Source organism: Salarias fasciatus, chromosome 19 (assembly GCF_902148845.1).
Source record: "Salarias fasciatus chromosome 19, fSalaFa1.1, whole genome shotgun sequence".
NCBI classification, from domain to species: Eukaryota; Metazoa; Chordata; class Actinopteri; order Blenniiformes; family Blenniidae; genus Salarias; species Salarias fasciatus.
Genome location: NC_043763.1, coordinates 14,470,085 through 14,486,129, shown reverse-complemented (window position 1 = coordinate 14,486,129; position 16,045 = coordinate 14,470,085). Strand labels below are relative to the sequence as shown.

At 42.6% G+C, this 16,045-nt stretch overlaps 1 protein-coding gene across 2 annotated transcripts; it reads left to right on the top strand.

Annotated features, from left to right (window-relative positions):
* The first annotated feature begins 1,141 nt into the window (after nucleotides 1–1,141).
* On the top strand, nucleotides 1,142–12,385 carry LOC115406915 (mitogen-activated protein kinase kinase kinase 7-like). 2 transcript variants are annotated; one of them, XM_030117190.1, is made up of 14 exons: nucleotides 1,142–1,385; nucleotides 1,644–1,754; nucleotides 3,059–3,124; nucleotides 4,302–4,347; nucleotides 4,536–4,674; nucleotides 6,526–6,650; nucleotides 6,867–6,995; nucleotides 7,199–7,329; nucleotides 7,981–8,065; nucleotides 8,169–8,299; nucleotides 8,382–8,520; nucleotides 9,266–9,327; nucleotides 9,979–10,098; nucleotides 10,183–10,281. In XM_030117190.1, the coding sequence occupies exons 1-13, from the start codon at nucleotides 1,299–1,301 to the stop codon at nucleotides 10,096–10,098; spliced, it is 1,371 nt and encodes a 456-aa protein (XP_029973050.1). In that variant the 5' UTR covers nucleotides 1,142–1,298; the 3' UTR covers nucleotides 10,183–10,281. The 2 variants fall into 2 exon arrangements, with proteins under 2 accessions (XP_029973050.1, XP_029973049.1); XM_030117189.1 differs by having other exon boundaries at nucleotides 1,144–1,385; nucleotides 9,979–10,094; nucleotides 10,183–12,385.
* Nucleotides 12,386–16,045: the final 3,660 nt, after the last annotated feature.

The following is a 16,045-nucleotide window of genomic DNA, read 5'->3' as shown; positions in this document are numbered from 1 at the left end:
TTGCACACTCCCCAAGGAGATGATAAATCAGCCTATGTACCCTGCTGCATATATGCTTTCCAGACTGCTGGGAGTGAGGTGAGATGATAGTTAATTGTATGGTGGATGTTAAATAAAAGAGTAGTAGGGAACATTATACCATGGCTTAACAAGCAGTAGAGCCTACAACAGAAGTGGCACTGTCGAACAATGCAGTATTAAGGTCTGTCTCTTTGAAATTCTCTTAATTCGTATGTCTGTGACCTGTAAACACTGAACATATGAATAAACTTAACAAAATGATTCAATTCAGTGCTTTTCATTGTTTGCTGACATGCATGAGTTTTACTGCTGGGGGGGCCTGGTGACTTGAAGTTGTTTCAGCTGATATGTAGGGCAGCTTTTGCAGTATTCCAGGACAAAACCGTGAAACACTCCAAAGTACTGGCACTGAGCAGAGTCCAGGACATGCTCACTGTGTTTCAGTTCCTGGGCATGGATGGATGGGTGGATAATGTTGCTATAGAGTGAAGGGCAGACAGATACTGAGAGTCACTGTCATTCTATTGAAACAAATAATAGTAATACAATATAACGTGATTATGCATTTAATATTTTCAATATATATGTATATATAAGTCCAGTGTTTGAAATGTGGATCAACCTTCTGGATGCTGCAACCTGCAGGTACTGAATGATGGAGTTGGGCTTTGCTTCTGCCAAAGAGGAAGGGGGGGTCTAACAGCAGGAAGGTCTTGCAATCAGTGTCTGAATGCAGTTGATGTGATCAATAAGATATTTTAGATTGATTATTTCCGCTGGGCGCCAATATGTGCGCGGATTAGGGCTTCATTATCTGAGCAGTGGATCGCTGCCAAAGCAGCAGACAGTATGAACTCCTGCAGCTCGTGCTTGTCGCCCCCTGGTGGAGGAGGCCGCACATGCAGGACCCAAACAAAGCTGCATTCAAGACTCCGAATCAACCCCAGCTTCCAACACTGAAGTCAGACAAGTCTCTCCAGGTGTAGTTCTGAGTTAGTAGACACAGGATAGCGGTATAAAGTGCATTCTGGCCCTGGTTCGGGGTGATGTCGGTTTGTAGCGGCTCGGTTGCGGTGCTTGTGTGCAGCTCGGAGGCGTCCACAGCCTCCGCTCCTCCTCCTCCTCCTCCTCCTCCTGCTGCTCACTTCCTGATTTCTCAGCAGCAACAGATAGATGAGGACCGTCTGACTGCGGCCAGTGCGACGTCGTGGCCCCGATAACACAGCCCCGGGAGCGGCTTTGGCTTCGCCGAGGAGAGCCGCCGCGCCGCAGCCGCCATGGCGGAGACCACGGCCGCCACCGCTGCTGCCGCCGCTGCCTGCGTGTTCGAGGACATCCAGTATGAAGACATCCAGGTCGAAGCGGTAAGAGTGGGCGAACAGGGGAAAGTAACGCTAGCTCTGCTGGGATAAGAGGGGGTCCGGGAAAAGGCAGGAAAAGCGCGTCTAGCCGCGAGGTTTCAGTGAGAAGAGCCGCGAGGCCTGAACGTGACAGCTGGAGCTCACGAGCAGCAAACAACAAGCTCCCAGCTTTTTCCACAGACACTCGTAAACTGTACAGCAGTCTGGAAGTTAGAGAAGTGAAGCCCCCCCTCCCTGCCTCACCTCTTTTCTCCCCCCCAGGCTGTTGGCAGAGGGACTTTCGGGGTGGTCTTCAAAGCTCAGTGGAAAGGGAAGGATGTGGCCATCAAGACCATCGAGAGTGACAACGAGAGGAACGCCTTCCTCGTGGAGGTACTGAGAACGGTTTCTACTGCAAAACACCAAACTCTGCCTTCCTCGTGCTTGACATGGTTCACAGCCTCACAGGATCCCCCTCCTGATCTGAGGACTGAGATCAGGGTGGATCTGGAAGCCACTGCCATGTGTCTTTTACTTTTTAACAACAGTTTGGAAGAGCAAAGTGTGTGTCTGCTCCAGTTAGTTTTGTTTCTATAAAATCCAAGTGTAGTTTGATGAATCCTGATGTTTTGAACATTCTGGGTTTTGTTTGAACTCAGTCTTGTTTTCAGCAAGCTCAGCTCTGGATTTAAAAAAGTAAAAATCAGAGAGTTAAACTCGGGTAGGAAGAATCTGAATGTCTTTTAAACAACCCAGATCTGATTTTAACAATCAAGAGTCCACAGATCAAGAGCCAGGTGTGTTTTTAAGAGTTCTGGTCAGGTCTTACACATTTAGATCAAAATCAAGTTTAAAGTCTGACCCAGTTTTAAGGAGCTCAAATGCTTAATGTTCAGGTGGAACCTCCAAGAGCCTGTGTCCATTTTAGAGATTCAACTTCTCATTTATGTAGTTTGAATCTCGCTTAAAGAGGTTAATATTCAGACTCCTGAGTGTAAATAAAGACCCAGTTCCCCCTGAGAGACGACCTGGCATAGTTTAAAAATGTCAGTGGAGAGAATAAAGGCTATTTTTCAGCAAATTTCACCAGAATCCTAAGCAGTGTTGCAAAAGAACTGCAATATTTCAGCACAAGTCATGCGTAGTGTAAAACATGCTGAGATATTCTGCAATTTAAAGCTCTTATCAAAATACCGGTAAGTTTTGGTTCTATCACCTTTTTATAATACAGTGACAACTGTCTTTGTAACTGTGCACCCCTATAAAGATATGTACACAAAGTTTTTGATACTAAAACTGCTGAAATTCTGTGCTCAGGTGCAACTTCTAAAGTCTTCAGTTTAAGCATTTGAAGCATCCTCTGTTCCAACTTGACTTACCAGATTTGATTTAATTTATATTCATGGACATCCACTGCCTTGGAAATGACATTTGTATCCATTTTGGTAAAGGCAAAGAGAAATATTATTACAACTCTGGGAGCTATTTGAACTTCTCTAATTAGTTTATTTAGTATGGAAGATTTTTCTGTTCACTTGGTTACAAAAGAATACAAATAGTAAATGGAAACCAACTTAATGGCTACAAAAAAAAAATGTGTAAATACAACATTAGCCCAAAATGTGACCTTTCTGTTTCTCTAAGTTCCAACATGCGGTTTCTATTCTTCTCACCTGTCTGTGTTTGTGTACACACAGCTCCGCCAGCTCTCCCGGGTGAATCATCCCAACATTGTTAAGCTGTACGGCTCCTGTGACAATCCGGTGAGTCTGCAGCACTGCCAAGCAAACACAGCACATGTTGGAAAACACATCGGCGCCCCTGATACCATTAACCCGTCACTCCTAAAGTGGATTTCAGAGCTGGGAAAACCAAAAAAAAAAAAAAAAAAAAAAAAACTTGGGCTGGATTCAGCAGCACTTTGAAATTCCATTATTCAGACATTATTTTTGAAATCCTCTCTCCCTCACTTGTCATCAGGTTTATGCCAACGTCTGTTTATCGACTTGCGACAGCTGTTGAAAGGTGGCGTGTGTCAGCGGAGAAGCTAATGAGGCACGCATTATTAAAGAGTCGCAAATAGCACGAGCGACGATCTGTCTCCTTTGCCCCGTGGCTCTCAGAAAATATAGAAATATGCTCTTATCTTTTCCACTGTCAGAACAGTTACATACAAATATGTCAACAAAAGCGCATTTCATCACTTCTATTTGTCCCATTTGCACTTACAAATCAATTCAGCTCCAAAAATAAGTGCTTTAACAAAATATTGAATAAGTTTAGCCTCCAGTTATTTATTCTTTCTCATGATTTCCTTCGGGAATACTCGAATAACACATTTTTGCTTAGATAAGGCAATCAATCCCCTGACGCCCAGATTTTTCCCACGGAAGCTCCTTCCTATTTAAAATCAAGACCTGTTACAATTACATTATATCTTATGTGAAAAATATCAGGAACCCTGGCTTTCAAACATAAATTGGTAACTGGTTTGACACATTATGAGAATTTAGGGCGCACAGCTGCCCGCACACACCCAGTGCGGAGCATACAGTGTGTACAATAAAACACTCTCATCATAAAACATCTTTGTTTAAAGGGAAGGAAGTGCTCTCACCACACAGAAAGTATATTTACCGCAGTCTCCAGAGACAGATGTGACGATGAAAGGGTTGTAAAAATAGTCACCGAGTTCTCATATTTGAGATATTCTCAACATGAAAGAAGTTCGATTCTTTCAGATCTGCTGGCGCCGAGCTGAGGTTTTATAGCAGGACTCCAGGTAGAAGAGACACAAACCTGCTGTGCAATATCCTTTCATCAGAAGATTGAGTTTTCTACAATTGTATTTGAATCTTTCTTGTTTTTGGGTCATTGCAGGATGTTCAGCAGTGATATTGACGTTGTTGTGCTTTAACTTCACACCATCTGTGTTCTCAGGTCTGTCTGGTCATGGAGTATGCTGAATGTGGCTCTTTATATAACCGTAAGTCTTATTTCATCCAGAAGAAATTGTATAGACTCTTAGCACCTAAATATAGACATGGGGTTACAATACGGTGGAATTTACCTGCAGTCTAGTCGTCCTCATTTAACACACGATTTTAAAATGCACTTATTGTCAAAATATGAATGTGTCATGTACTGTCTTGCTATATATTGTGTGTCTAACAGTCCTGCACAGCGCAGACCCTCAGCCTCACTACACAGCATCCCACGCAATGAGCTGGTGTCTGCAGTGCGCCCAGGGAGTGGCTTATCTCCACGCCATGAAGCCAAAGGCCTTGATTCACAGAGACCTCAAACCGCCCAAGTAAGACTGTCTTTATGGCCAAGTAAAGTTAAACGAAACACGTGTGTGTTCCCAGAGTGCTTGTTTTCCCATGGTGCATTTGTCACCAGCAGTCCTCGGTCATGGTGTTGATTTTGAAGTTAAAACACTTAATGTTAGCTTGGTCATATCATTCCTGACCATTCCAGACATTTAGGATTCGAAAATCTTTACCACATTTAATGTCATAGATTTAAAAATCCAGGAGATGGCACCAAAATGCAAAAGTTAGTTCTTGCATGACAGTGAAAGTATAACAAATATTCATACATCTACCATATTTAAGTGTTTTGCATCTAATCAGACACATTTTGAACTGCGATGAATGTCTGGCTGTAAACTTTTACTGTACATGGCTACTTTGCTTTTTAGTTTTTAGAGTTCTAAATAAGAAAAATAGATACACGATGTTATATGAGTCATTTGTTTGACAGTGTTGCATTCAGACAGACACTTTGTATTGTATTTATTAGTTTCAGACAATTGCTGTACAATAATGCACAAAGTAAAGGAAACATATTCACAAAAGCAAAAAACAATATAACAAATAACCAGATAACAGAGGATTTCATTATGCCTGAAAGGGAGTGGGAAGAAGAAAACATATTTAATCCCTCCCCCGATTATCCTTATTATAATCAGAAAAAATTCTCACTTCCATAGTTGCAGGTACACACATAGAGATTAATAATTCATTGATTTGGATCTACATAACAAAAACTTTGAAACAAGGTGGCGTTACCATTGGTAACAGATAACATATATATATACTTGAATACAAGTATACCAACAATGGTAATGAACAGTATACCAGGAATGGTAAAGAAACAACATAAACACACTCAGTAATGTTGATGTGAATTCAAGACCCACATTCTATATACTGCGACCAAACTGTACGTTTATATTGGAGTTTGAATCTATGAACGTTTTGGCATTGCTTGTGTTGAGTGTCCAGGTTGTTCCACAACTTAACCCCACATACAGATACACAAAAACGTTTACGGGTAGATTTTGTTTCTGGTATTTTGAAATTTGCATACACTCTTAAATTATGAACTGTCTCTTTTAATTTGAAAAACTGTTGTATATTATTTGGCAATGTTTTATTAAATGCTTTGTACAGAGTAATTGATGTGTTATATTTCACAAGATCATTGAATTTTAATAACTTAGACAGAATAAAAAGATTGTGAGTATGTTCTAGAAATCTAACCTCGTGTATGATCCGCACAGCTCGTTTCTGCATTATGACTAGGGGATATATTTTCACTGGTAAGTGTTCCCCCACACCTCCACACAATACGTGAGGTATGGGAGTACCAGCGTACAGTACACAGTACGGAGGGAATTTGCATCAAGGCATTGTTTTATTTTGTTTATAATATAGAGGCTTTTGGATATTTTTGTTTTTATATGTTTTATATGTGCTTTCCAAGACAATTTATTATCAATTACGATACCTGAAAATTCATTCTCGCAAACATTTTCAATTTCAGTACCTTCAATAACTATTTGCAGAAATGACTTTGTTGTAAAATTAACAAACATCATTACCTTAGTTTTTACTTATATTTAGAGATAGTTTACTTATATCCATCCAGTTTTTTTTATTTTGAGTTCCATGTTCACAGTTTGTACAAGCTCATGGTAGTCATTACTACTATAGAATATGTTTGTCTCATCCGCAAAAAGAATGAGTTTTAGGGATTGAGATACATTAAAAATATCATTGATATACACATTAGTTTTGGCCCTACACTTTGTAGCGGACCAAACTTTTCTACTTAAAGTAAAACAGCAGAAATGTGATCTGCATCTGTTGTTTTGCAGCCTGCTCCTGGTGGCTCGTGGCACGGTGCTGAAGATCTGTGACTTTGGAACAGCGTGTGACATTCAGACCTACATGACCAACAATAAAGGCAGCGCAGCCTGGATGGCCCCGGAAGTGTTTGAAGGTCGGTATTCTCATTTCTCCTTCTGCTCCTGTATATTTGTTGTTAGTAGATTCAACATTACAGTCTGGTGTCTGATAGAATGAAAGAAATAAGAAGAGGGGTCGATCCTGCCAGAGCGCTTTACAAATTGAGTGTCAATGTCACTTGTTTTCCGGTGGTAAATATCATTTTCGCTAAGACATTTCGTGTGTGTGTGTGTGTGTGTGTGACCTTCAGGCAGTAACTACAGCGAGAAGTGCGACGTGTTCAGCTGGGGAATCATCCTGTGGGAGGTCATCACACGCAAGAAGCCCTTCGATGAGATCGGAGGCTCTGCCTTCTGCATTATGTGGGCCGTTCACAGAGGTGAGGAAGGACCTAGTAACATGGTATCCTACTTAGAGATAAATCGACTTTAAGTCTGTGTCAGGATCTCGAGGGAGGTTTCTGCACATGTGCCTCATGGAGAAAAAGAACCAAAGTGTCTGGCAGGCTTCTGTCTAGAGGAATATGTCAGTCAACCACCTGCAGCGTTGCCAGACTCCAGTGTGTTCCCCCCTGTGCTGCAGGTACACGGCCCCCCCTGATCCGAGATCTTCCCGAGCCCATCGAGACTCTTATGACTCGCTGCTGGGACAAGGAGCCCAGCCAGAGGCCGTCCATGAGCGAGGTCAAGAACACCATGAGCGGTCTCATGAAGGTAGCATCTGTGCATAAACGCGTTGTTTTGCAGGAGTCCAGTTTGCATGTAAAGCATCCATGATCCAGCTCGTGTTCAGACCTGCTTGTCCCGACTGTGTCTGAAGTCTCAGCTTCTAATCTGCTGCAGTATAAGAGGAGGAGATGATTAATTATCTTCTCCCTGCAGAAGCAGCTGTGCTGATTACCCCTGTCTGTCAATGTTTCCCTAAATCGGCTTTAGTCCCTCGCCCCTGCTGTTCCCTCCAGCCGCCCCCCTGAGCCGCGCGGCCCCGCGCCCTGACTCAGCTTCCCAGGCTCACCTTGAAGAGGCTTCACCCTGTGCTCGAACCCAACTGAATGAAAAATGCAGCCACAGTAGCGCAGGTGTTTTTAAAGTGGCTGTGCCAAGAAAAACCAATCCTCCCATGGTAGTAGCACAGGTGTAGGGTTTTCCTCTCTCCTCTCATGGCATTTCCAGAGCCCTGTGTGGGTTCCTGTCGAAGCAGCTCGAAGGGGAGGAGATTATGGGACGAGGCTTGAGAGAGATACCAGACAGGAGTCATATATATGCTTCTATATGCAGAGTGAAAGTTGTGTGATAACCCCTTTTCAAAGCTGTATGTGTGTGTGTGTGTGTGTGTGTGTGTGTGTGTGTGTGTGGATCTTGCAGTACTTCCCAGGATCTGAGGAACCACTCAACCTGGCTCACCAGTCTTCAGCCAGCAGAAGCGGCTCCTCCTCAGCCACAAGTACAGGTGACCTAAAGCTGGGGATTGTCTTTGGTCGACAGCTCTGCAGGGTGTGTTTTGTGCCGGTTTCGCGGCGCGGACGTGGTAGCTGATCAGGTGATGTCTGCAGGGACCTGTGCTGACGGCACCTTCAACAGTAACCGGAGCGACGACAGCCCAGAGCGCAGGAACTCGGTGGGCAGAGAGGAAACACTGAAAAGCTTCGAGTCCAAATTCCCACTGCCTTTCAAACCTTCCAAGGTAATGTAACCGCGCTAACTGTGCAAACTCCAACTGCTTGAATATTTTCAGCTATTTTCTGACCCCCTCCTCCCACCGTCAGACTGCCACGCTGCGGACCGGTCTGTCCCGGGTTTCTAACGTGGATTCTCAGCCAGGACGCTCCCAGAGCCCCACGTACTCCACCAGCCCAGGAACCGCCAGCAGCCAGTCGGAGCTGAGGATGACTTTAAGCCCCACAGGTATTGATCCTCAGGAGATCAGTAGGATAACAAGAGCAGCTCGGAGTTCTTGGGTGCAGGGCTGTTTTGTTTTTTTAAAGATTGTACGATTGTGATGTTCCTTTAGTGGACCTGAAATTCCAGTTCCACGTATGTCTGTGGTTATGTTGTAAGAGGACAAGTCCCTCTTGATCTGAATCACATTGCATCCCTGCTGCCTCAAACTGCCACTCTTGCACATACTTTCTCTAATATTAGGCAGTAATTTGTGAGTTAAGGCTGAATTCTTATATTTTTTGCTCTATAAGATGTTGTTGATGGCTGTTATCATGATGGGAAAGGCTTCTCCATCACCCTCTGATTTTTCCCTGCTGCCTAAATCTCTCCAGTGCCCCTCAAAGGGAAACCCACCCTCCACTTTAAAAACCACTGATCTAATGTAATGGTAAGAGGAGCTTTTGTGTATGGATGAGCTCTGATCCTCCTGTAAGCCTGAGTCCTTTAAATAGTTCTTTATACCAACGCACGACAAATCCCATAAAATCCCTTTCCAAATATTCTGTGGCGCAAGATGAGTTATGAGCGTGACGATACAAAGGTTACCGCGCACACAAAGCATCAGCGCTTTGGCTGAAGTGCACCGCTCACCGCGCACCACCAAGGGGCAACACACTGCTGCGATCAGCTGGTTTCTGCAGGCTCAGGCTTTGTTCTGCAGGACTGCACAATGGCTGCATCGCTTATGTTTGTGTCAATGTGTGTTTAGCTACCAACGGAATAGACGGCTCCTTTCCCATGGCCTACCTGAAACTGGATCACCAGCTGCAAGTAAGTGCAGAAATGTCGGAGCCAATTACCTCAAACAGACTGGAATGTTCAAATTTACAATTTAATGCCACTTTTAGACCTATTAACTCTTTTTTTATCAGTAGTGTGTTTCAGCAGACAGTCGATAATGAAGAAAATGATCAGCAGTAGAATATATGGGCTTCTTGATTAAAAGAAATAGAGTTAATAACAAAATCTAATTTGAAATAGACGCAGCAGTGAGCTGCTCCAGTTCCTTCAACCTTACCTGACAGTCAGTGGTGCCACTGTGTGTGAGATATATGTGCTGTTCCCTTCAGTGGAACGTTTTTTATGTGTTTATGCCTCTTCCTGGCAAAAACTGCAAGAAACTTCAAAATTTATGGTTGAGTTCACTTTTTTACTTCTTTTTTTTTTTTAATACCCTTTATAAATGCCCTTCACGCTGTCGAAGTCATTAGTCATTTTGGTTGGAAATGACATCTCATTACTTTAATTGAAACATGCAGCTCATTGTTTCACGGTGCTGCTTCAAAGTTTCCACAACTTTTTTTTCTTCTTATTTGGTTTTTGGTTTTTATAAATCGGTTTAGTTTCTCATTTTAATGTTATCTTTATTTGGATCCCTGTTCGGTGTCACATCAGGCCTCTAAGCTGTGTCTCTGCTCTTAGCCTCTCGCTCCGTGTCCCAACTCCAAAGAGTCCATGGCCGTGTTCGAGCAGCACATCCGGATGGCTCAGGAGTACCTCAAAGTTCAGTCGGAGATCGCTCGCTTCGCAAGGAAAAAGTAAGTCGGTCTTTCTCTACAGGTTGCTGATTTTACGCGGCTGCAGACGACTCACTCCGCCCCGCCCTGCAACGCCGCGTCTGTCCAGACAGGAGCTGATGGCCGAGCTGGAGCAGGACCAGCGGGAGCAGCAGACCTCATCTCGGCTCATCCAGGAGCACAGCAAGCTGCTGGAGGACAACGGCAACCTGCTGGTCCGCTGCCAGGGCCTGAAGAGCAAACTGAGTCTGATCAAGAGTCAGAACCTGCACCACAGCTAGGACCGGCAGGCCGACCGCACCTCCGACTCCTCGTCCTCCGCCTGGCTGGACTGCAGTGTATCAGGATGACCGTACAAGAAAAAAAAGTCCATCTAACGTGGAAGTTCTCATTGTTTTGGATGTGAACTTTAACTCCTAAAAGAGGATCCAGTATTTTGTTAACTGGGATTGTTGGCAAGTAGGCGTCAGCGCTGCTTGTTGCTTTCTAGCGACTGAAGCCTGAATGGATTCGTGCGACGAGCCACAGGTTAGGGGAGCTGCTGGGAAAGAGAGAAAAGCTTGTTTTGATATCGACTCTGTGTCATGATAATTTTTGTCACGTAAGAAAGCAGATGAGAAACACCTGCGTACGACTGGACCAAACTGAACCGCGGGCCGGGAGGGCGGCTGCATGTTGAGATATTTTGTTCCCGGTCATCTTGACAGGTTGCAGAACAACGACAGAATGCAGTATTTCCCTATTTGTTGTAAAACAACAACCCGCAGCTGATAAGTGGAGTCTGATTAGATCTTAAAGCTTCTGGTCTGTCAGGAGGGGATAAGAAGCACAGCAAATCAATGTCAACTCAAGGTTAACACACAAAAAGAAGCAAGTCTAGTGCCTGGGCTGTGTGAATGTGCTGCTGGCTGTCAGCGAATGAATCGACGACACTTTGATGCCCTCTAAGGTCCTGCTCAGATCAGCAGATGTTACAATAGTTGAGTCATCTCAAGGCTGCAGGGTGGCCGAGCAGCAGAAATAATCTGAGGGTCAGAGAGACGCCTTCACACAGCATGATTTTTATCTTTTTAACTGTTGAGATGAAATAATATTAAGAAGACACAAACAAAAACGATTATGATGGTTGCAGACTAAAGATCTAATTAGCACCAAGGGGCGATTTCCTACAGGTGTTAATATTTTTTTTTTTTTTATGGGAAATATTCAACCAGCAGTCGCCCGGCGTGTCACCTCTGAATGATGGCGCTCTGATCTGCAGCCGTGTGGGCCTGATAAGTGTTGCTTACAGTCCAAACATTGTCAGTTTGTGTTGGAAATGTCTTCTGAAGACGTGGACGTGTGTAGTGTTTCCACTGCAGACTTCTTCAAGTACAAATCTGCTCACTGACAAAAAAAAAAAGAAAAGAAAGAAAACATAGCAGTTTCTCAAGTCAGTCGGACTTGTAATACGAGTGCCTTTAGTTTCTTCAGGTAGAGGAGTTTTGCCGCTGTGAGTGGATCACAGCGGTTTGATGGGACCAAACAGACTTTATTCAGAGAAAATACCCTCCAACCCACGACTGCATTTCCCCCAGGGTTTGGAAGACATTCAGCCAGTAACGTTATTTTTCTTTTTTTCTTTTTCATTTTGTTTTATGCTTCTTTTTTTTTTTTTAAATTGTGTCATGTTGGGGGGGAAGAAAAAAAAACCTTATGAATTTCCTAGTTTTCTACCAGTTTTACTGTGAATACAAAATGTTGCCAAAGGAATTTCTGCTCCGGAGACATGTTGCCTCAGAGCGAAAGAAAAGTGTTTAAAATGACTGCATTGTATGAATTATGTGCTAGAGCTACATTTTACAACCCGAACTGCAAAAGTTGGGATGGCGTGTTAAACTGAAGTGAAAGGACACGATTATGTGTAAATATAAACCGAAACTGCTTTGAGTTTGATTGCGGCGACGCTTCTCTCCGCTGAAACAATGTTGTCGCTCCGGGTGTGATTTGTGGTCTAACTTTGTCTTGCTGAACTATGCAAGTCCTTCCCTGAAGAGAATAGAATGTTCTAATACCTCCTGATGCGGTTTAGCAGCGATGGTGCCTTTCCGTGTGCAACCTGCAGCCCCACACCACCACAACACCCAAGAGCTTTTTCACTCCTGACCGTCTTTAAACAACCGGCTCAATCAGCTTTTCCCCGCCTCAGCTATTGGAGATGTGTTTCTAGGATCTGATTGTTTTTTGTTTTTTTTTGATATGATAAACTGCCTCCCTTCTATCACCTGACATGCTGTTTATTGTGAATAAAATCTGGGTTTAAGGGATTTGCTTATTATTGCATCCTGTTTTTATTTCCCCTCCTGTCCCAACCTTTTCAAAACTCTTCTTTTTTTAAAAAACTTTTGTCTGAATGTCTCCTCAATTTTCTATTTTCTCTTGAAAATTAAGGTTTTCATTTGACATACGTTGTCTTGTGTCTCGTGTGTTTATAAGATTTCCCATTCAGTGCTTGTTCCTGTTTGTCTACATACTACTGATCATCTCAACCTTTTTGGAATTGCAGGGTTTATGTAAGGAGTTTAAACCACCTACTCTCAGGAAAGGGTTTGCATATTTCAGGAGGACGTTAAGACCACTGACTGCATCCACCACCGCAACACCGCTCCGCCGTGTAAAAACACAACTTGTTAAAAGAGAAGCTGCTACAAAATGATCAACATTTGATTTTTGGATATGCTGCCAAAAGTATCCTTATATTCAATATAGGTATATGGAATTACACAAGCAATTTGACATATCCAGCATGCTAACGTGTTCTCTCTGATATTCTAACATGCTGTTCTTTGAATATTTCAGTTTAAAGAGGTAATTATTTCCACCATTGTAACAGCCAGTAATGTAATAATTGTGGATTTTTCTCAGTGTAAAGCACCTAATGTAATAATTTTCCAGTAGTGTAATAGGATATTTGAGCCATCGTCATGATAACGTAATCTAATAAGTTATTACATGATTAAAGTAACGTTAAAAAAATCACTTCACAATGTCAGAACTTCAAGAAATAATGAAATAATACATAGAACTGCAACTTTTGGAAGGTTTTGTGCAGTTTGGCTGTTATATCGGGTTCAGATGGATGGCCACGTGGTCACATAATTATTAATACATTTCTATAGAGAACTTTTCCAACTTGAAGATGCTTTTCAAAATGTAATTAAATAGATCTGACACTGGTAGTTCAGCTTTTTTTTCTTCTAATTCCATGTTTACTTTGCTCGGTTTGAAAATAATCTCTGGTAAATAGAAGTTATTTAACTAAATGTACAGTACTGACTAAAGAAAACTATATGTTGTAAAAAAAAAAAAAAACTAGAACGTCTAAAATCGAGAATCAAAGAGACAAATAAGTGGATTTTTTACAAAAGAGTAATTTCTGCATTTCAAAAGTGCCACTATGAATTAATATTTTAAAGTAACATAAAAAGATGATAAAAGGCCAAGTCCGGGGGTCTGAAGCCCCCTCGCCTCTGGAGCTGCACGTGCTTCATTTATCCCCCCTGGAGGATCATTAACTCATCAAGCATTAACTATCTGCACATAGTTAACGCTTTTTTATATATATTTCTTGCATCAAAGACAGTTTTACAAAGGAAAGTGCATTTCAAATCTACTTAAATATATCATATAATATTTTTTAGCTGTGTTATCCCCATGTTTTGCATACTTTTTTCTGGATCGAATATATTTGATGAAACAGGGGAAGAAGTTGCGCAGCCATCACAAGTCTCGCGCTCACCAGAACTCCAGGCGTGTGCGGAGGGGCAGGGAGTCTGGCCGAGTCCAGGAGGCTCATGGGTAGTGACAGGCCAGCAGAGCTCACTGTGAGCCACAGAGAAACAGCTTTGTCTGCAGGTCCGCGGCTGAAACCTCCCACTCGGCCCAGGCTCAGTGTGCTGAGCTCACATTCCTGCAGCCTCCGTGCACGGCCGCTCAAAGGCCGCGCTTGTCCACACACTACAGCCAGCGGGAGAAGATTCCGCATTAATGCATTTAATGTAAGCAAGCATGATGAACTGTAAATACGGGAAATAACATGAGTCTCTATGAAAATCATGCTTTCAAATAAAAAGATAATACAAAAAAGACAAACGCATTTAGAGTTTAATTCCAGTTATTTGAAGACTAAGCTGGTGTGTTCTCACAAGGACATTGTAATCTTCCATTTCATGCTCAGCTTCATCCACATCTTCAAACAGATCGTTTCGCTGTGAGGAGATGCTTTTCCTCCTGAATGAATTGAGAGCATTGTCTTGATTTGTGGGGAAATTGTGAAACAAATTAGGTGAAACAACACGTCCTGAGAGCAGTTATCAGCAGCGGCGGGTAGCTGCGGAAGCAGGAGTACAGCAGGTTATTGATGTTAGAAGTCATTTCCACTGAAGATGTGAGCGAAAAACTGAAATCACTTGACTGCGAAGCTGCAGTTTCCATAGCAATGCAGTGGTTTTTATAGATCCCAGTACTCCCTTTAACAACACTGCAACATGCTCTGTGGTAATTTGGCTACACACACACACACACACACACACACACACACACACACACACACACACACACACACACACACACACACACACACAGAATGATATGTTGAGCTGGCTTTGAACCTGCCATGCTCCGTCACGATCAGCACCTAGCTGTGGCTGGTATCTGTCTTTCAAAAGAGGCAGAGTGCAGCAACGTTGTGCTGAATGTACGGGATTTATCATCTTCTGCTCGTCTGCAGAACTTCGACACTCCTCACCTATGGAGATATAGCTACAAATTAAACTTGATTTATTGTCACACAGCTTTCTGTAGGAACAAGCACTAAAATAGATCTCACTCTCAACCAGTGTATGCAACAGTATGTCTGTGTGTTGAGTGTATGCATGTACGGATGTAGTGTGTGTGTGTGTGTGTGTGTGTGTGTGTGTGTGTGTGTGTGTGTGTGTGTGTGTGTGTGTGTGTGTGTGTGTGTGTGTGTGTGTGTGTGTGTGTGTGTGTGTGTGTGTACAGCTACAAGATGATGTAATGGTTGGCACTCTTGTGTCACTGTGAGGAGGCTGCGGGCCGGGCCTTTCGCCTTTCATACAGTGTGAGTTTCCTCCCACAATCCCAAAAACAAAAAAAAAAAAGAAAAACTGCTTTTGAGGTTAATTGGTGAATAATTGCCTGCAGCCACATTAGGGTGATTATCTGTCTCTTTGTGTCTGCTGTGACCCTGAATTGGATGAAGAAGTATACAAGATGTATGAATGTATAATAAATTTATTTGAATATATTACTTGTTTTTTTTTTTTTGTTTTTTTTTTTTTGCTCATTGAAATATTCAGCTTGTTCTCAGTGTGGAATTCTGGCTTCTAATGAATGTCAGTCTGAGAAACTCTGACAGCAGCCTCAAACTTTGAAATGGAAATCTCCCTCCAGAAAAGCTCATCAGAGTGGCTTTATCGTTCGGCTCCTCCGTTCACTCCGAGTTCAGCACATGTGGGATGACTGTAACAAAGCCATCATCAATGGAGCTCAGATACTACGATTCACCATGGCAACTGGGGGGAGAAAATGCCATCCCTATATATCCTGCGGGAAAGAGCAAGCTTTAGAGTATGTTTAATGTCGAGTCTGAATACATTTCCTCAATAAGCAGCCGCAGCAATAAAGAAAAGACAGTTGGGGAATGTATGATTTAATATAGATTCACCTTTAATCTGGCAGTTTAACCAGTCAACCAAAAGTAAAGGAACCAGATTGATGTTATAGTTTTTATATTATATTTCAGGAAAACTAAATTCGCTAAAAAATTAAACAGTCAACAGGCTTTTTCCAGTCTCCTTTCTTGGACTTCAAGTGCGCATCAGATAAATATTTAGTATTGTTTTCTCCCTCTGGACATTTTACACAAATTCCCAGTAAAATACAGTAATTGTACTGTATGCAGTAAGAGTGAA